Source organism: Antechinus flavipes, chromosome 4, assembly GCF_016432865.1.
Source record: "Antechinus flavipes isolate AdamAnt ecotype Samford, QLD, Australia chromosome 4, AdamAnt_v2, whole genome shotgun sequence".
Lineage (NCBI taxonomy): Eukaryota > Metazoa > Chordata > Mammalia > Dasyuromorphia > Dasyuridae > Antechinus > Antechinus flavipes.
In genome coordinates, this window is record NC_067401.1 from 478,895,981 (window position 1) to 478,916,543 (window position 20,563).

The 20,563-nt window shown below is 56.7% G+C and overlaps 1 protein-coding gene and 1 long non-coding RNA gene across 2 annotated transcripts in view; one reads left to right on the forward strand and one right to left on the reverse strand.

Moving 5' to 3' along the window:
* The window catches only part of LOC127563392 (uncharacterized), a 46,509-nt gene extending 30,344 nt beyond the window's left edge, over positions 1 to 16,165 (forward strand). Inside the window, exons 2-3 of the long non-coding RNA XR_007953957.1 lie at positions 8,412 to 8,585; positions 15,342 to 16,165. This is a non-coding gene — a long non-coding RNA (uncharacterized LOC127563392). The remainder of the gene's footprint in view (positions 1 to 8,411; positions 8,586 to 15,341) is intronic.
* On the reverse strand, positions 1,112 to 11,702 carry LOC127563391 (fatty-acid amide hydrolase 1-like). The gene is made up of 15 exons (XM_051999818.1): positions 11,441 to 11,702; positions 10,509 to 10,622; positions 9,943 to 10,089; positions 9,662 to 9,795; positions 9,131 to 9,337; positions 8,538 to 8,578; positions 8,091 to 8,215; positions 7,714 to 7,839; positions 6,700 to 6,797; positions 6,031 to 6,130; positions 5,796 to 5,836; positions 4,288 to 4,327; positions 3,168 to 3,276; positions 1,936 to 2,081; positions 1,112 to 1,525 (listed from the first exon to the last, which is right to left on the reverse strand). Exons 1-15 carry the CDS (start codon positions 11,630 to 11,632, stop codon positions 1,403 to 1,405), a joined length of 1,743 nt encoding a protein of 580 aa, XP_051855778.1. The 5' UTR covers positions 11,633 to 11,702; the 3' UTR covers positions 1,112 to 1,402.
* Positions 16,166 to 20,563: the final 4,398 nt, after the last annotated feature.

The window sequence follows — 20,563 nt, forward strand, 5'->3', positions numbered from 1 at the left end:
GAAACAAAAGACCAAAGGCGGCTTGGCCGAGCAGCCAGTTGAACATACAATCCTATTTCTGCTCTATTTTGTAAACAGAAGCGCCGGTCTACTTGGAACTTTAAAGTGAAATTAATAAAACAAAAGGAAGGGCTTGGGCTAGTTGACTTTCCAAGGTGCTCCCAGCTCCAAATTCTTGGGTCCTCGGCCGTCCCCGGACGTGGAGGGGGGTGGGGAGGGGGAACCCCTTTCCCCCCTCCCCTCCTCCCTTCTTCTCTTTGCCCTACAGCCTCCTCCCCTTTCCAATAAACCTTATGTTCTTGTGTGAAAGGAGTGGAGCCAAGGAAGCAGAAGGAAGTGAGGGGTTCAACCTGAGCCCAGAGAGCTGGGAGGGAAGGGTCAGGAGGCCCAAGCAGAAATGTGAAAAGGTGAGAAATGAGGGGCTACAGCCAGAAGATACCCCCCTCCCTCCCCTCAGATGGGCAGCCCTGGCCACATCCTAGGCCATTCTATCCCTAGTGGAAGGTACAGAGCCTGAGAGCAGGGGCTTGGTCTTGGCCAAGCTGGGGGTCTCTTCCTCAGGACCCTGCATTTCTGGGAAAGTGAAAAGTTAATGAAGGGGGAGGGGCAGCTGCTGCTCAGTCATCCTTTGACTTCCAACGACCTAATCCAGGTCTCGGGGCAGGCCTTTGGCCCCCCTGCCAAGCTGTGTGCCAGCCTCACATATGGCCAGGCCTCTGAAGCCACCATCCAGGATGCAGGGCTTGAGGTGGTCCTTTGGGATCCCTCTCCTCCTCCAGGATGCCCCCCACCACAGCCGCGCCTCCCCCCACCTCGCATTTACTTTCTGTGTTTATTCTGGGGACACTTTCAGTGCCCCAGGCACTTCCTGGAGAGAACACAAGCTCCAGCAGGCCAGGGACCGTTTCTGACACCATCTGGATGGCTTTCGCACCTGCTGCCCTGTCAGTGCTGATGGGACAAGGCTGGGCGACTTCCTCCGGCTCCCCCCTTCCTCCCGCTCTTCCCAGGTCTTTCAGATGCTGCTCAGGGCTCAGTCGCCCGTGGCCCCGTGGTCTCCCTCACCCCCACCAACCTGACCCGAGTGGCCAATGACGACAAGGACTCGGGGTTTGTTCCTGGAATTATTCTTATTATTGGGAAGTCAGGCACAGGATCTTCCAGTCCCTCCCGTTTAGGACCATTTTTGGTCTGTGACATTCATGGGAGGACTGGGGAGGAGGGGAAGGAAAAAGGGTTTGTCCCTGAGAACCGGACTGGGAGGTGGGGGGTGGGCAGAGGGGGGAAGAGTCGCAGTGTCTCATCATGGCTTTGAAGGGCCTGGGGCCATGGCTGCCCCGGCTAAGGCCGAAGGCCGGGGTGGCTGCTGAGAAGGGGCCGCGGGGTCCCCAGAGCTCTCTGGCTACTTCTTGGCCTCCTTGCTCACTCTCTCCACCTCCCGCATGAATCGCAGGCAAAGCTCGTCCTGCCAAGGCAGGGCCACACACTGGACTGCCACCGGCATCCCCACGCCATTCTTTAAGCCCTGTAGGGGAACAAAAGGATATGTGATAGCCGGTGCCCTAGAGAAAACAGAGGGTCCCCCAGCCCCCTCAGCCCCAACCCACAAGACCCAACACGGCAAAGCCCTCTCCAAGTCCGGGACCTCGTCAGGTCTGGGGCCAAGATGCTGCTGCTCCCAGAAAAGACTCCCCACCCTCGGGCCCCTTAGGCTGAGAGCTGGCAGGGACAGGGCAAGGTCTACACACCTGAGGTGACTTGCCTGGAGCCCCCCAGCCAGTGAGCTGCCTCTCTCAGCAGGAAGCACCGAGGAGAGGGGAGGTATCACAGGGCCAGGGAGAGACTCGTGGCTTAGAAGGGCCTGAAGGGAGTTCTGGTCGGACTCTCCGGGCCCCATGGCCTCAGTAGGGAGCCCCGGGGCCCGCGGACACTCACCTTGCAGAGCTTCAGGTCCCAAAGGTCCCCCAGGTAGCCCTTATAATTCTGCAGTTCCTCCTCATCTTCTGAGGTCACCTTGGAGACAGGGACCACGCCAGCAGGGAAATCCAGGCAGTTATAGAGCATGGTGTAGCTGAGGGCTCCTGAAAGGGCGGGCAGGGTCAGCCGGAGGAGCCCCCACAAAGTGGGGAGGATGAGGGACCCCGCTGCACCCAGACAGCCAGAGGGGGACGGGGAGGGAAAAGCTGGGAGCGCGGGCAGTTTTACCCTCTGGTCTCAGACTCTTGCTGAGAACAATCAGGCTCCCCCCAAACCGTCTGCTCTGGGGGGGGGGGGGGTCACCTGCAGCCCGGTGCGGAGGGACAGACCTTCATGTGGCCAGAGGATAGGATAGAGATTACTGCTAGAGTTGGAGACAGAGGAGATGAAAACAGAGAGCCAGGCCCTTGGACTTGCACTGGGACCCCCGGGAGGAAGAAGGGCCAGCAACCCTCCTTCCCCGCCCCCGGGCCAGGGGAAGTCCCTCTCCTGTTGGCGGAGGCCCTCACTGGGGCCCACTTTCTCCACTTCACCAGACCCTGACTTTCCAAGTCCTAGATTAGTAGTTCTTAAATTTCTTGGTCTCAGGATCCCCTTATACTTTTTTTTCTTTTGGTGAGACAATCAAGGTTAGGTGACTGGCCCAGGATCACCCAGCTACTAAGTGTCAAGTGTCTGAGAGACTGGATTGGAACTCACATCCTCCTGACCCCAGGGCTGGTGTTTATCCACCACACCACCTTAACACCCCTAAGTTACCGAGGACCTTTTGTGGATGTGTTATAGCCATCAACTGCATTGAGCACAAGCCCTGGAACCGGGTTCAATTTGGACTCAGACACGAGACGTGTGACCTTGGGCAAGTCGTTTAACCCCGTTTGCTTTAATCCGCCGGAGATTGTTTTATTAAGTTTGCCAAGAAAACTTCCCGGGCGGCATGGTCAGACCCAAGCGAACACAACCAAGTCAGGCGGCAGCAACTCTGACCTCGCGGCCCCCTGAAAGGGTCTTAAAGAAAGCCTCGGGTCTCTGGCTCCGGCCCTGTGGTCCATGATGTCCTCGAGGAGCAGGGAGGGAGCTGGAGGCCCGGGGCTCTCCATGCCGGCCTTCCGAGGACGTTCCTGCCCAGTCTCAAGTCCAGAGTTCCGAGCCTGATGTGGTGGAGGGAGCCGGGCCGGGCCAAGTCTCACCTGTAGCTTTGCCTGGGTAGTTGATGGTCAGGGCAGGGCTCAGCATGGGGGTCAGAAGCACATCCAGGTTCTTCTCCTTCCACTGGGCAATGACTTTTTCTCTGTATTTCTAGGGGGATAAATGGGGATGGGGGGAGGCAGGAGGAGGAGGAGGCAGAACAGGGGATTGCAAGTTTCCAAAGCACTTTTCCCACAATCCCACAAGGTCAGTATTCCACAGATTCCCACTTAGGCTCCGAGAGAAGGGACTTGGTCAAAAGTCACAGGGTGTGTTGGAATCAGGAGGCAAGGCAGCCAGCTGACTCCTGGGGGCACCCAGCTTCTTCTCCCTCGTCACCCTGGAAACGTCAAACTTGGGGGATGGAGGAGGAATCTGGATGCAGGACTGGGGACAGGCTGGCGGGTGAGGGGGCGGAGGCAGTCACGGGAAAAAGCAGCGCACGAGTAAGTCAGAAGCGAGAGTGGGGCAGCTCTGGCCCAGGCCGGCAGAGGTAGAGAAGGGCCATCCCCTGCTTCCCAGCCTGCCCCCCACCTCCGTCCGAGGCCTTCTTCTGGAAGCCCTCCAGTCTTCCAGACCCACAGAAGCCTCCAGCCTGGACCCAGACCTCATCGTCACGTGGGCACAGCCTCACTCCCAATCAGACCAGAGCTTTCCGGAAGGCAGCCCCAGACTGGGCACTACCAAACTGGGGAAAGTTGGGCCAGGGCCAGAATCCTCGGGGGCTGGGACAGGCAGGAGGGCTCGGGATGGAGGAAAGCAGTTCCCACCACCCAGGAGGAGCCCACCCAAGGCTCCTTCTCACCCTGGGCCTCTCCAGGGGGTGAAGGAGAGAAACCCCACCAGAGCATCCCAGCAAGGGGGCAGGCAGGCTGAGGGGAATACAAGACTCGCCCATCTTGCCCAGTCTCAACCATCCCCTTAAGTCTTAGTGACAAATGTTCCCCAAGTCAGGGTGAGGCTGGGGGACTCGGCTCTCCCTCGCCTGGTGACCTTGTCTGGCCCTGCTGTGGATGGCTCTGCTGAGGCCGGCCTGCTGCCCTTTGGCTTGTGCCCAGCATTGTGTCACCCTGGGCCCCAGAGGTTGGCCAACCAATGGTGGGCCGCCTGGCCCTCCCTCACCTCGATCTTGTGATGTATGTTCCAAAGCTCCCCGGCCGACCTGGAAGAAAAAGAAGAAACCCCGCCCCGATAAGTGGCGCCCTGCCCCCCACCCTCCCGGGGCCTGGGACCTCATCTGGACAGTCAGCTAGACCAGACTGGACCCCTCCAGCCCTCCAACTCCTCCCACAGGCCAGTCTTCCCTTGCCTCAGTTTGCCACTCTTTCAGGCCCTTAAAGGACTTAGGTCTCCAGAGAGAAAGCACCTAAGACTTGGAGGAGGAAGGGAACCCTTCCTTTGGTCCCCGAGGGCCAGCCCAGAAACAACAGGGGGAGATCTGCAGCGAGGCCGATTCAGGCCGCAGCCCAACAAGGAAAGAGTCCCACAAGGTACCGGGCTGCCCCTGGAGGAGGTGGGGGCCCCTCCCAGGAGGGGGCTGGGAATGTCACGGTGAGACTTCTTTGGGACACCAGGACTCCGGGCCCCGACTAGGAAATTCCGTGACTGCCTCCTCCATGACCTCTTCCAGGCCGGCATGTCATACGTGTGGACCCCGGGGCACCCAGAGTCTCAAGGCTTTGACCCCCACTCTGCCTTCCAGTGGAGAGGGCTTTTGGCTGCCTGGACCCCGGACTCAGGACACGGGTGGGAACAAACAGTCGGCTGGCTCTGACCCACAGACTGACTCACGGAGGGCCAGGCCCTGAAGCTCAGCTCCCGGGGCCTGGAAGGCCAAGCTGACCCTGGGGAGCCGAGAGGCAGCTAGAGGGCTGGCCTTCTCCACCTCCCCGGGGGCTCAGGGAGGCGCCTGCCCCGCCTTCTCCCCGTCATTCCTGCACACTCTTCCCACTCAGCCGCAGCCTTGGGGGTCCCATCTCAGCCTGGCAGAGGCCCCGTCTCAGCCGCCTTCCAGAGATAAAAGTCCAATCTGGGATTTCCCAGTGATTCAACAGGCTCGGGCCACCAGGTGGCAGCCAAAGCCAGGCCCGGCCCAGGCCGACTGGCTCAGAGCAATGGGGAGGTGCCCCTGGCAAAGGTGGCAGGGGTCTGCCCCAGTGCCCTCCAACTGCTGTCCCCATGGTGGGCGGGCCAGGACTTCCCAGAGGCTGTCCAGACTGGTCACTCTGCAGTTTGCCAAGGTCTCAGAGCTCCAGTGGCTCAATCCTGGAAGGGGCTTCGTGGGCACCTAGTCCGGCCTGCATGGGGACCTCCCTCTGTGGCACACGTGGGCACATGGTTGTCCAGAAGTGACAAAAACAAGGCCCCTGCTCAGCAGGGCTCGGGAGGACTCAGGGTAAACTTCAAGGGAACCGAAACTGCCCTTGGGCCAATATTCTGCGCCTATCTTGGAGTCACAAACCTTCAGAGAGCACTAGTCCAGCCAGAACCTAAACAAGAATTCCTTCTTGGACTTTCCAGCCCCTGCCTGGGTATCTGCTGTGACGGGCAACTCACTACCTTTCTGGCTCTACTTCCCTAAAGGGGAGCTCCCAGGTGGGGATGACGCCGAGCCCCGGCAGCCTCCTTACCGAGATTTCAAATTGCGCAGGAAGGTGGAGAGTCTTGGCACCTGCAGGGGGAAAGACAAAGGATGCTTGCAGGCTCCGGCCAGGGCCCGGCCCCAAGAGAAGCCCGTCCCATTCCTCCCCACGAGGCAGGGCTCCCTCCGCAGGCGGGGCCGAGGCAGGGGCCCAGAACTGGGAAACAAGGGAGCAGGGGCCCGGGGTCTCCCCCCGCACGCCCACGAGGGACCACGCAGCTCACCAAAGGCCAGAGGATCATGGACAACAGGCCTTTGAGCCAATTAGGCATCCTGAGGATGAGGGTCAGGTCCCCCATGCACGGGTCTGTGACGTCACCTTTGCTGAAAGGGTAGAGAAGTGACAGGGCACATAAGGAGCCTTCCCAGGCCGGGGACCCCACCCCCTACGGCACGCAGGCGGAAGGACTGTGCGGGGAGACGTGGGAGCTTCTGGAAGCGTCCAACCGGAGCCCCTCCAAGGCTAAGGATGGGAATTCAATGGACAGCTGCCCCCTCAGCCCTGGAGGAGACAGCGAGGCAACTCAGTACCAGGCACAGGGCCGGGCACACAGGGCCTTTGTGCTCCAGCTGCTGACCAGGCAAAGGAGAAAGGAACCGGAAGCTCTTAGATTAATTTAAAACCAAGGAGTCTCAAACAGCCTTGGGGCCCCATTCTTCAGTTTCTCTATCTGTGAAATGGGTGCAATCACCGCAGCCACCTTGCCAGGGTGCAGGAAGGAATCGAGGTGACATATCTGAAGCGTTCTGCTCACTTTCTCAGAATCTGAGCAGCTGGGACGGGGAGGATGAAGCAGATTTGCTGCGTGAGCCGGAAGAGGTCCCAGCGGTTCCCCTACCCCTACCCCTGCCCCCGCCTGCGCAGGAGGGAGGCGGCCTGAGCCGATACTCACAAGTTCTCCAGGTAAGCCTTGCCTCCGTCAGTGAAAAGCTCGCTGGACATCAGGTTCTCCACGGCATCGCTGATGTCAGAGGGCAGGAACGGGACGAGCTGAAGAACGCACGAGAGGCAAGGCCGACCACGGCCAGGTCTGTGAGGGCCCACGCGGGCCCTGCCTGTGGGACCCCACCCAGACCGTCCCGGCCCCGCACCCCAGGGCCCAAACTACAACAGGGGGCTCCTGGGGAAGACCTCAGAAAGCGCGCTTCCTCCCCTCCCTGCGCCAGTGCACCCCCCCGCTCCTATGCCGGCTAGGTTTAAAAAGTTTTTGTTAGGAGGGAAGGCTGAGGAGGGGAGTGATCCGTCAGGAAATATAGTATTGTGAAAAGCACCAATTTACAAAATAAAAGCTCATTATTGCTGGAAACACTCTAAGAAATCAGCAACTCCAACCCCTTCTTTGTAGGTAAAGAAAAGGAGGCATAAGGAGGGGATGGAAGAAAGGGAAATAAAAAGCACTTATTAAACATCTACTGTGCACCAGGTTCTGGGCCAAGAACTTCAGAAATATTAACTCATCTGTGCTGGGAAGGGGATCCCCAGCGAGACTCCCAACACATAAACCCGTGAGTTTCCAGGGGGCTGCTGCCGACCAGGCCGGCCTCCTGTGGGTAGTGGGGGGCTCTACAGACAAATTCTGGGCCAGGAAGCCTAGGACTCGGTCTATCAGCCCGGGAACACACGGGAGGCCGCCCCGATGCTACAGAGAATGGATTTCTTCCTTCCACCTCCTTACCCTGTCTCCTGAGAGTCGTGGCACCCAAGGGCTGGAGAGGGGCCAGGGCCCCCAGCCTAGTGCCAGGAGGGCACAGGGCACGGCAGCAAGAGTGACCTCCCCAAAGCTCGAGACCCTTCACGGCTGGGAGGCTCATGCCCCATAAACCACAAAGCCCGATAGAAACATGATGTGCCTGCAATGGGCTGGGGCCGGGCATCTCCCGGGGCTGGACTGGCAAGGGTGACGTACTGTGTGGCCGGCGGCCTCCAGGAGCGCCTTGACCTCCAGCACCGCCCGCTTCATGGAGGGACTGGGCATCGTGTACAAATCGGTCTCATGGTAGCCAATCCGCAGGGGCTCCGAGCTGTCATAAATCTAGGAGAAGGAAGAGTGGGTCCCTGGCCCTCCCTGAGCCCTCTCTGGCCCTCCCGGGCCCTCCCACCTCCTTTCCCAAGGCTCCGCAGATGTCGGACAAACCCCAGGGACCCAATGCTTCCTCCAGTTGGTGCTTCAGAGCCCCGAGGCCGGGACCTGGAGGCATCTTGTCTAGGGATCAGCATCCTCGGGGCTGAGGGGGCCCTCTCCGGCAGCCCACTCCCCACGGCCCAGGCCGGGCCCTCACTCACAGACTCCCTGAAGGGTATCGGGGGCACCATGGGGTCCAGGAGGAACATATCCTCAGATAGCAAGGCCCGCAAACACAAGGCAAGGCTGTCGACATCCCTGGCCAGGGGCCCCACAGACGTGAGGACTGGGGAGAGAAGGCTCCGCGTCATGTGGCCGTTGGCGTGAGCGCCCAACCCAGTCCCACCATCGGAGCCTCTGGCCGGGCTGGGCGGGATGTGAGGAGAGGGCAAGGGAGGGGGGCTCTCGGAGTACGGGGCTATCCCCGGGATCCCACTGGCACCTCTGCCCGCCCGGTCAGGTCCTTCCTTCTCTCCAAACAGCCATCCCAAGCTGCAGCAGAGCAAGCAGAGAACTCTCCCAGCCTTGGGAGCGCTCTGGCCCAGCCCCTGCCCCCAGACCCGAGGACTACCCAGTGCCCACCGCTCCCCTCCCCCCACAGGCCTCACCTCCCAGCTGCCCACGGACACATTCCTTCAGTCCACGCTTGCTAAAAGGTAAGAGGAGGAACAATGTCATCTCCCGCGTGCCGGCTCTTCCCAAGGCCACAAAGAGCTGGGGGGGAGGGGCTCACACTGAGCAGGGCATGAGGAGGGGGCAGCGTGGGCACGGTGGGACCCCCAGTCTCGAACCCTGCCCCCAGAAGACAGCTGAAGGCTCAACTTCAGAAGAGGAGGGGGAGGAGAGAGAACAAAAGAGGGAGGAAGGAGGGGAGAAGAAAGGGACAAGGAAGGGGGAGGAGGGGGGAGAGGGACAAGGAAGGGGGAAAAGGGGGGAGAGGGACAAGGAAGGGGGAGGAGGGGGAAAGGGACAAGGAAGGGGGAAAAGGGGGGAGAGGAACAAGGAAGGAGGAGGAGGGGGGAGAGGGACAGCCAGAGAAAGAGGAAGATGAAAACCCAGAAGCTCGGGAGAGAGAGATCAGGACAGAGCCCCCCCCCCCCCCCGGCTTTGCAGCCCATCCCAGTGACTGAGGACCTTTAGATGGGTCGGGGCCCCTGGTGCGGGCGCCTCCGCAGCCCCTCCCTGCGGGCCCCCTCCATACCTGATCCTGCCAGAAGTAGGCTTGAGGCCACAGATGCCACAGAAAGCCGAAGGGAATCGGATACTGCCCCCAATATCGGTGCCCAGGCCCAAGATGGACCCGCCGCTCGCTATGAGGGCACCCTCCCCACCTGAAGACCCACCAGGGCTCTTGGCACTGTTCAAAGGGTTCAGGGTACGACCAAATATGGGGTTGCTGCAGTCGTAGCTGTGGGGAGAAAGCTGCTGCTGGGGCTCCGAGGACATGGCTCTGAGCTCCCTCCCTGAGGCCGCCAGCGCCCCGAGTCCTGGGGCTTCCCCTTCTCCATGGCTCAGCACCGACCCTCTCACCCAGCTCCAGGGCCCTGGGCATACACGCAGCCTCCTGCCCCACCCTCAGCCCCCCATGCCTTCAGCCGCTCCCACCCCCAGCTGCTCCCACGCTCAGCCTCTCCCACTCTCAAGCAGCCTCACTCCCTAAGACCCCGCCCCCCAGCCTCCTCCCCCACCCTCAGCCTCCTCCTCCCCGCCCCCAGCCCGCCCCCCCACTGACCTGAACATGGACTGGGGCACATTGGTGTGCACAAAAGGAATAGCCCCCTGCTTCTTCAGCACCTGCACCACCACGCAGTCCTCCTTGGCTGGGAACCCGATGTTCCGGTACAGGCCCAGGGTAGAATCCTGGTCCTAGAGCCAGGGAGAGATGGCCAGGGGAGCCCAGGACGGCTGCCATCCAGCCCAATGCCCGAGTCCCCCAGGCCGGGGACGGCCCCCACTCAGCGCCTTCACTGAAGGCAGGGCCGGGGAGGGCCCGGGGGGAGGGGCCGGGCGTACCTTGTACTGGAAACACTCCTTGATGCTGATGGGGACCCCATAGAGCAGGCCGCCCGCCTCGGGGTGCTGGGCCACCTCTGCCAGCTGGGCCTTGCAGCCGCCCAGGTAGCTGGTCACGCAGTTGATCTCTTTGGTTACCTCCAAGGCCTGGTCAGGGCACGGGCACCAAATCAGTTCCTCAGCATGGGCCTGCCCCGGTCCCCCCCAACTTCGGAGCAGGAGAGACCCTGAGGCTAGAAGCCGCCCCATCGGGGTAAAAAGGGGAACCGGGCTCCCGAAGGGAAGCGCCCACCCCAAAGGTTTGGCTCTGAATCCAGCTGGGGCGGACCCTTGAGGCCGGGGAGAGGGGACCCCCCAAGCTGGAGGAAGAAGAGCCCAAAGGCGGGAGGAGAAAGGGCACCCTCACAGTCCCAAGCACACTCAGTCACCAGCCAGCCAGGTGCGTCCTGGGCAGTGCCCGAGCTCAGGACTTGTGGTTCGAGGGAGCCCCACCCTGCCGTGGTACAGGGGTCCGAGTGGCCCCCTCCCTCTGCGCTCCCGGCAGACACCAGGGCACAGCCCCTCACCTTGCCCAGGTAGCTGCAGAGGACGGCTTCTGGGGACAGCTCTTTGTTCTTGAGCTTCTGGACCAGCTGGTCCAGGGACAGGCCCCGGACAGTCTCTTCGTCTAACCCTGAATTCTGAGAGCACAGGGAGGGGGGGGCTCAGCCCCGCTGCGCAGCCTGGCCCGCCCTACACCCACGGGAGGGGGGGGGAGACCCCCACGAGGGGAGAGGAGACCCACACGGGATGGGGGGGCGGGGGCGGCAATGCAGAGCAGGCAAGGGGGAGGGGGACGAGCAGAAGGGGAGCACCCAGATTTCCAGGCGGGGCAGCCCTCCCTCCTCCCTGAGTCCAGCAAATGAGATTTTTAAATGGAGGAACTGAGCTTGCCCGTCCCAGGGCCACTAAGAAGGGGCAGCTCTCAGAGCCAGGCCCGTGGTGTTTCTCCAGAAGGGGCAGAAAACTGGGTTTGAGTCCCGGCTCCAACCCCGGTCACTCAGGCTGTGGGACTTCTCCCCCATCCCTGAGTCTGATTTGGATACTTCAGGTGGTGGGGAACTCACCACCCACCACTGGGGGCTGCTCTGGTCGCTCCAGACCCAGGAGAGCCCGCCTTCTCCCCGGCCCTACCCAGCTCTCAGTCCCACCCCCGGGGCCAAGCCGCGGTTCCCCTCACTGCGCCCCCTCCCGCAAAGCCGAACCCGGGCAGGATCAAAGGGCCCGGGCTCCCCTCCCCCATCCCGGGGCTCCCCCTGCCCCGTCCCCGCGTAACCAAGCGGAGAGGTCCAGGCTGTGGGCATCCCTGGAGGCCAAAGGTCAGAGGGCTAGGCGATGGGTGGGACCAGGAGATCGGAGGGCGGGAGGTAGGAGGGAAGAAGGGGTAGGGGGCGGGTTTGCTGCCGGCTCTGCCCAGGGTCACGGTCAAGGGCCCGCCCCCGGGGGACGGGGGGCTCACCTGGCGACGGAGCGCTCGCACCATCCGGCCCATGGCTTCCAGGGACGCCTCCTGCTGACGGCTGGCCTGGCGCAGCGCCCGCCGGCGGTCCCGCACCGCCCAGCATCGCAGGGCTACGGCCGCCGCCACCAGGCAGCACGCCAGGGCTGCCCCCGCCAGCCCGGAGCCCCCGAGCAGCTGCTCCCGGGCCATGAGCGCGTTCTGTGCGGCCACGCGGACGGACGGACGGACGAGCGGGACGGGACAGCAGCCGCAGCACCCAAGTCGGGGAGGGAAAGACGCTAGTTAAAGGGCGGCCCCGCCCCCGGTCCCGGGACCCGCCCCTTCCCCCTCGGGAGGCTGCTCGGCGGCGGCCAGGGTTGCCCCGACAACAGCGCGGAGGCGGGAGAAGGGAGCGCGCCCGCCGGGTCTGGAGGGAGCCCCGGCGAGGGGCACACGCTCCACCCGGCGGACACACACTCACGTGCGCGCACGCGCACTCAGGCTCGCGCCACGTGCAGGGGCCACAGCCAAGTCCCCCCTCTTCACAGTCCCCAAGGCTCACACTCCCCCCAATCCCCACCCCCTTTCACACTTTTCTTTCCCCTTAATCCCTGCTCATCCTTGGGGTTCACACTTCTCCTCCCCTCAATCCCTACCCACCCCCTTCACGCTTCCCTTCTCAGTTTCCCTCCCGCTTCAATCCCCATCCACCCCCAGAGTTCACACTTCCCCTCCCCCCTCAGTCTCCATTCAGCCACCGCACCTAGAGTTCCTTCCTACCGCCCCCCTCTCCATTCACAATCCCCCTTTTCCCACGGCAGCCACGGCCTCACACTCCGGGCCCTCGGGATTCACCCCACCCTTCCTCCTCTCACCGGGCTGCAACTCAACCTCCACCCCTTTCTTACACCACCCCTCCCCCATTGGCACCAAACCCCCCCTCAGAGGACCCCCGGGGCTCGCCCCCTTCACTCCTTCATCCCTGGGCTTCACTCACCACCACCCCTCCTGTTCACACCCCCTCCCCCACTATAGCCAGCGCAGCCTCGCACGCCTCTGGGTCCATCGGCCCCCTGCCCCACTGTAGCCGACCCCCTCCCTCGGCGCTCCCACCCCCGGGGTCCCTCCCTCACCACGCCGATCTCCAGGGCTCTCTCCCTCACCATGGCGCCCCCCGAGGTCCACACGGGCCTCCAGGACTGTAGTTCGAGGCCTCCCCGCGACAGCGATGCTGCAGCCCTGATGCCGCCCGCCCGGGGTTTCCCAAGCTGCCAGCCCAGGGGCAGGAGCCAGCTTCCGGGCACACCCTGTCCCCCCCACGTGGGGCCTCGGCGCTCCTTGGCGCCCTCCAAGGTCCCGCTGGGGGAGGGGCATCCGCCTGGGTCCTCTGGAAGCTTCCATTCAATGGGGCTGGCAGGAGAACCACCGTCTTACAGTGAGAGAAACTGAGACCCGGAAGGGGGGGAGGTGGCGGATGAAGCTGGCTCCCCCCGGGCGGATCCGGGGCCTCATTTCCTCTCACCTAGAGAGCTCCAGCCCCGCTGCGCCCCCGTCAGCCCCCACAGGCGCTTCACCACCCACGGGTGCAGGGCTGTCCCGTTCCCACCCCCGCCCGGACCCCAAAGGGCCCCCGCGGGCTAGGAGCCCCCGCAGGGACAGATCGGGAGGAGCCGCCAGGAGGATGGCCAGTGACGGGGGGCTGGTGCCCATGACTCCCCCGCCCCCGCGGGCTAGGAGCCCCCGCAGGGACAGAGCGGGAGGAGCCGCCAGGAGGATGGCCAGTGACCGGGGGGCTGGTGCCCATGACTCCCGGTGACTCGGAGCCAAGCAAACGGCCGCTGGGGTGGGGGCGGGGCCTGAGAAAAGGGCCCTAGTCCCTGGGATCCGACTGTTCTTCCGGCCCCGACCTGCCTCCCTCGGTCCCAGCTCCGTAACCAGTTCAGCCCAGAGGGGGCTCAGGCTTCCCTCCCGACCTCCTCATCGCCAAGACCTCGGCCTCCACCCCCCTAAGCCGGAGGTCGGGCTCCCCTGGCCGGGCGGCTTTCCTGTAGCTTCCTCCCTCAGACCCGCCTTCCCGAACGCTGGGACCGATGCGGTCCAAAGGGTCGGTGGCAGAGGGCGCCTCCTTGCCAGCCCTGATCCTTTCGCATCCAGCCCGAGGGGCACCGGAGGTGGCAAGCTCGGCAAAAAACGGAGTCCGCGCCTCCTGCAACCTCCGGTGGCGGGCCACAGAACGGGGGGCTGGGCTGCCTCACAGCAGCTCCTGCCCCGGCCCGGCCCAGCGGGCAGCCAGCAGCCAAGAAGCACCGGCCGGGCGGGTCTGAGATCCCTCCGCACCCCAACCCGCATTCCTTCCTCCTCGGTGGGCTTCCTCCGGTCATGGGGGGGGGGGCGCCAAGGCTCCCGCCTCTTGGTAAACCACAGGTTTAACTTTCGTCTCCGTCAGTCCCATGCCATCAGCTGCCTCGTGGTTCCATCCTGGGGGACCAGACTCCCTCAGTCCAGACAGGACTTGTTCTTTTCCCCCCCAGAGCCTCCCAGTCCCGCTCTCCTCAGGTGGGGACGATCTCATCCTGCCCCCAACCCCACCCCACCCACCCCTGCTGATCGCCAAATCTCACCCTTTGTACTTAACCACCGGCTCTCCTTGCCTTAGTGGTGGTCCCCGCTGCCTCTCCCCTGGACCACTGCCCCACCTCCCACGGGTCCTCGTCCCAAGATTCTCCCACTCCCATCCTGCCTTCCCATTCCTGCCAAGGAGACCTGTCTCAAGCCGGCTCTGACCATGCTCTTCTCCTTAAATCCCTTATTCCCTCAAAGATCAAACCCAGAAACCCCCATTTGGCTTTTAAAACCCTTAACAACCTCACCCCACATCTTTTAGCCTCACTGGACAATCCAGTGCAACTGCCCGCCTCTCTCCCCAGTGGCCAGACCCCCTCCCGTCACCCCGCATTTTCATGGCTCTCCTCCATCCTAGTCCTTCTTCCGGGAGCACCCATTCCCCGGGAAGCCTTTCCACAGTCCCCCAAGCCGCTGCCTCAGATCTCAAGTCAACAAGCCTTTAGGGAGCATCCACCATGGGCCTCTCAAACTGTCTTGCATTTAATTGCATGCATTTGAAGTTGTTCACTTTATGTTGAGGTGGATTTAAAATTATAGCTGTGCTTTGTTGACGTCCCCTCCCCCCAGCTGAGGGCATTCCATTCCTTTGAGTAGAGAGAGTTCCATTCCTTTGTCGTTGGAGCTCAGTGCCCACCATACAGTAGGCACTTAATAAGTGCTTATTGGCCGATTGATTTCCACAGCTCCTTATTACCCCGCCCCCAGGTCTCCCCTGTGACTCTATCCCAGGGCATTTGGGAACAACCAGAGCCTCCTCTGGACTCTGTCCCCTCATGCAGGGCTCCAAACAACCTTCTTGGATAAACGCCAGCTCCAGTCCCCGGGGAGGGCAAGCATTTCTGGGCCAACACCCCCCCTACACTGTCCTCCCGGAGCCTGGTGCCTTCCCCCCTGCCTTCGTCTGGGATGGTCCCCTTCCTCTTCTTCCCCAGCCTATAAAGCCCACTCCCCCGCAGGAAGCCTGCCTTGCTCCCCAGGGAGAGCTGGGACCTCGTGAAAGCCTCGGGCTGTATGCACCCATGCGGCACAGCACGGAAAGGTGGGACCCAAAGGATTCACGAACCGTGTGCCTGAGCCATTCCCTTATCTCGGGGCCTCGGGGGTCTTGGGGGCCTCGCGAGCCTTGCCAGCTCTAGGGCTGCGTCCTTCAGGGTCACAGGGTCGCTGCTGGCTTCCTTCCTTCCCTGGTTGGGGAAGCCATAGCTGGGCCAACAGAGAGGCCGTCAGAAGGGAGGGAGGGCCTGTGAGCACACAGACCTCAGGGCTACTGGCTTCTCTCATTCCTTCTTCCCAGGCCCCCAAGACCAGTAGAACCAGTATCATTATCAACTTATCAACCCAACAGCAGCACAAATGAATCACTGACCCTGGGTCAGCTCTGGGGTTGCAAGAACGGAGAATAAAATGTCCTTGTTCGCCGACATTCTAACGGGGAGAAAGCACGGGCGTGGAACGCTGCAGAAGCCACAAATACACAGGGAAGAAGAACAAGGTGGAACGGAGAATGCTAAAGGAAGGGAGGGGTCTTCACGCAGAAGGCCGGGTGTGAGCCGCATTTTGGAGGAGGAGACGAGGAGTGACAGTCTCGTAGCCTTGGGGAATGGCCTTTGAGAAAGGAGGGGAGGGCATGAGTGGGACAGAGGGAGGGACATGAAGAATGTGGGAGGGAGAGCCATGTCCAGTGAGGCTGGGGGGGAGGGGGAGGCAAACAGAAGCTTCGTGTTACCCCGGAGGGCTTTAGAAAAGTCACCTGGCAGCTCAGGAGGATGGGCTAGAATGAGGAGGCAGGAAAATCTGGTAATAAGCCCTTGTCATAATCCGGGGGCAGGGACGGCCACCCCCTCCTACCCTTCTAGTCTTTTTTCATCTTACCCGCCATGATGGACTCTGACCCAGCCATAGGTTGGGTTCCTCTAACAAGACCATGTGTCTGCCCTGGCTCCTCCTCACCTTGGCCTCCAACCTTCCCTGGCTTCCTCTAAAACTCAGCTTAAATCCCTTCTTCAAGGGAATTCCTCAGGCCTCCCTCCTCCCCAATTAATCCCTACCCTCCAAAATGGGCCCATTTATACTGTGTATTTTTTTTATTTATTTTATTAAAGCTTCTTATTGACAAAACCTATGCGTGGGTAATTTTTCAACGTTGACATTTGCACAACCTTCTGTTCCAAATTTCCCCCCCCCCTTCCTCCCACCCCCTCCCCCAGATGGCAGGTATTCCCTGCCATGTATGGGACTACATGTTAAATATGTTAAATCCAATATATTATACTGTATATTTTTGTACATTTTGCATAAAACATGGGAGCTGGGGCCATTTCCCCCCAGTCTTCATATTCCCAGACAGCTCGTCTCCCAGTGCTTAGAGGCTTTATTCGTGTTTGTTGACTAAGAAGGAATGAGGGCTGAAAGAAGATGAGCAGATTCCGTCATTATGAGGTCGCTGATAACTTTGAAGAGAGGAATGTGGGAGAGGAAAGAGAAGGCAGGAAGTGAACACGATTTCTCTGCGTGTTCGGCTGAGACAGAGAGGAAGAGAGCGTCAGGAAAACGTGGACACGAAGACTTCCAAAGGACGTGTGTGTGTGTGTGTGTATGTGTATGTATTGTATTTGACTTATACTTTAACATATTTAACATGTATTGGTCAACCTGCCATCTGGGGGGGGGAGGGAGAAGGAGGGGAAAAGTTGGAACCGAAGGTTTTGCAATTGTCAATGTTGAAAAATTACCCATGCAGATATCTTGTAAATAAAAAGCTATTAAAATAAATAAATAAAAGTAACTTTAAAAGAAAAAAAGAGTTCCAAAGGACAGGGAGATTGGGGCACAGATGAAGAGCAAGGCGAGAATCAGTTGTTAAAAATCATTATAATGACATAAAAGGGAAACTGAGGCCCAAGTTCCCAAACCATCGGTGATTTAATGTGCGAGCTTGGCATTGGCTCATCAAATCAGATCACTGGACGCTTCAGAGGTCAGAAACAAGGGATGGTTTCCAGAGATGGTTTCCAGGAAAAAAAAAAGAGGATTTGGACAAATGACAGAAACTTGTTTTGAACATAATTCTATTGGACGAGGCAGGTCACCTGACTAGTTAGCCTCTCCCAGACTTTCTTAATCCGATGCCAGATGTCCTTTCCTCCAGGTGGTACCTTTTGTAACCAGAGAGTATATTGGAAAAGAAGAACTTGTGATCAGTGATTAGCAGTCACCACTACCTCCACACTCTGGCTTAGCTTCCTCCAGCTGCCAGAAAGAAGAATTAGTCCCTTTTCTATAAAAAATGAGGACTTAGCCTTTTGAAAAAACCTTACAATCTTATGATTATTTTATTCTTCTAAACTATCTGCTACTGAATGATAAAGTCTTCTCAATCTATCTGTTAACTAAATCTGTAGGTAACTTAGATTTAAAGAATTATCCATATTAGTCTGGCTTAATTTAGGACTAACTCTTCCTAAAAAAGGGAATTTCATCCTATCATCAAATTAAAAAATAAATCAAAGTAATAAACAATAGCTGGTTTTCTGGAAGAGCTTGAAAATTCAAGAGCGAGAGAAAGTGAGGTGGCAATTTGCTGGAGAAAATGGGAGGGAATGGAAGTAAGGACACATGCAGAGAGGGATTGGCCTTGGCAAGGTGAAGGATCACCAATTTGTAAGAAACCCAGGGAAAAGAGTGAGTGGGAGTTCCTATGGGGGTCTGAGATAAAAAGAAGGGGAAACGACAGAGCTCATATTAAATGGTCTTAATTTTTTCAGTCACATAGGAGACTAACTGAAAGAGGAAAAGGGGAGTTTTAGAAGGCTTGAGGAGGTCTTAAAAAAACCTTTTGCGTGAAAGTGAGATAGGGAATCAATTAGGGAGAAATAAAATTGGGCAACTTTTCTACACTGGGGACCTAATGGAGGTTGGATTTCATGCCATTGAAAATGTCCAATCTATTTGGGAAAATAGGCAATGAAGGAATCCTTTTATGGAACAAAGATGGTTTTAATAACCAAACCAGAAAGAGGGAAAACAGAGAAAGAAAATTATAGACCAATTTCCCTAATGAATATTGATGCAAAAATTTTAAATAAAATACTAACAAAAAGATTATAGCAATAAATCACAAAGATCATACATTAGGACCAGGTGGAATTTGTATCAGGCTTGCAGAGCTAGTTCAATCTTAGGAAAAATATCGGCATAATTGATCACATCGATAACATAAGAAATATCATTTAATTAGCTCAAAGGATGCAGAAAAAGCTTTTATCACAACACTCATTCCTATCGAAAACACTAGAAAATATCGGAATAAATGAAGTTTTCTTTAAAATGATAATATCTAAAATCATCATCAAGCATAATCTGTAATGGGGATAAGCTAAAAGCTTTCCCAATAAGATAAGGGATGAAGCAAGGATGTCCATTATCACCACTATTATCTAATATTATACTAGACTTGCTAGTTACAGCAAGAAGACAAGAAAAAGAAATTGAAGGAGTTAGAATAGGCAATAAGGAGACAAAACTATCCCCTCTTACATGAACTGATGCTGGGTGAAACGAGAAGAACCAGGAATACATTGTGTACAATAACAGCAAGAATGTAGTAATCAACTCTGAAAGAACCTGTATGCTCAGCTTGTTTTATTATGGCAAATAACTGGAAATTAAGGAGGTGCTCACCAAGTGGGGAGGAGCTGAACAAATTCCGGTATATGAATATAATGAAATATTATTGTGCCGAAAGAAATGATGAAAGCGATAATATCAGAAAACATGAAACAACTTGTATAAAGTAAGATAGGTGGAGAGAACTCCGTGAACTCAAGCAAAGTGAAATGTACCGTGTACCGAGTAATAGCAATGTTGTGGGATGATCAGCTGTGAATAACTTTGCTATTGTCAGCAATACTATGACTGATGACTACTCTGAAGGACTTAATCATGAAAAATACCCAGAGAAAGAACTGATTGTGTCTGAATACAGTTTGAAACATACTCTCTTTCTTCTTTTAAAAAAAATTTTCTTGAGGATTTTTTTGGGGGACAGAGGAGAGATCTATATTTTCTTTCACATCATGACTTTTATGGAAATGTTTTGCAAAACTTTTTTTTTTTTTGGCAAAACTTCATATGCGCATTCTTAATGGGGGCTGGAGGTAGAAATAAGGGAGAGAATCTGGAACTCAAAGTTTTAAAAACAAATGTTAAATGTATTGGTCATCCTGCCATCTAAGGGTGGGGGTGGGGAGAAGGAGGGGAAAAATTGGAACAAAAGGTTGACAATTGTCAATGCTGTAAAATTACCCATGCATATAACTTGTAAATAAAAAGCTATTTTAAAAAAAATTTAAAGATAAATAAATTAAATTAAATCACTGTACTTAAACCTGAAAAAAAATGTTAAAAATTGTTTTAAATGTAACTGGGGGAAAATAAAAATATTTTTAAAAAATAAAATGAGGTAGAATGAAGCAACCAGAGTCAGGAGAATGATTTATACATTGACAACAATATTACAAAGAGAAACAACTTGAAAAGGCGTAAGAATCTGATCAATATGATGACCAACCACAGTTCCAGAGAACCAGTGATGACTCCTGCTCTTGACAGAGAAGTGACAGACTCAAGGTAAAGAATGAGACATGCTTTGGGGAGAATGGTCTAAGGATAAATTTGTGTGCTTTGCTTGATTATGTATATTTACTACAAGGATCTTGTTCTTTTTTTCAATGCAGGATAGGGAGGGAAATTTGCTAGAAGGTGGGAACTAGTAATGAAATTGCAGAAAATAGAAAGGAAGGAAAGAAAGAAGGAAGGAAGGAAGGAAGGAAGGAAGGAAGGAAGGAAGGAAGGAAGGAAGGAAGGAAGGAAGGAAGGAAGGAAGGAAAAAAGAAAGAAAGAAAGAAAGAAAGAAAGAAAGAAAGAAAGAAAGAAAGAAGAAAGGAAGGAAGGAAAGAAAAAAGGAAAGAAGGAAAGAAGAAAGAAAGGGAAGGAAGGAAAGAATAAGAAAGAAGGAAGGAAGGAAGGAAGAAAGAAAGAAAGAAAAGGTTAGAAAGGGAAGGAAGGAAGAAAGGAAAAGAATCACTGCTGCATCAAGGGAGAACAAGAGAAAATCCAGAAAGAAATACAGATAAGTAAGACAGGTTTGAAAGCAGCATGATGAATTAATTATGTGGCACCTACTCTGGGTTTACTTTGCCTACTCATACTGTACTAGCAAGTTGGGTTCCTATAAAACAATGATTTCCCTGGGCAAGTCACTTAACCCCAATTGCCTCTGCAAAAACAAAACAAAACAAACAAACCAAAAAAAAAAAAAAAAAAAAAAAAAAACAATGATTTCTTTTTCCCTCATGATTCTGAGTGGGATGGGCAGAGATTATTTTCTATTAATCCTCATGACTTCCCCTTAGTGTACCCCCTACCTCACAGATTATTAATTACAGTTTGAGTTACTTAAACTTTAGAAAGTGTATTTACTAAGCAGGATGAACAAGAGCAGTTGTTACAGAGACA

What these genes read in the sequence shown, in the direction of transcription:
- LOC127563391 (XM_051999818.1), bottom strand. Translation starts at nt 11,632, where the DNA reads ATGGCCCGGGAGCAGCTGCTCGGGGGCTCCGGGCTGGCGGGGGCAGCC. An exon ending in AGGAGTGTTTCCAGTACAAG is followed by an intron (nt 9,796 to 9,942) that starts GTACGCCCGGCC and finishes CCCTGGCTCTAG; the next exon opens with GACCAGGATTCTACCCTGGG. An exon ending in ACATACATCACAAGATCGAG is followed by an intron (nt 3,277 to 4,287) that starts GTGAGGGAGGGC and finishes TTATCCCCCTAG; the next exon opens with AAATACAGAGAAAAAGTCAT.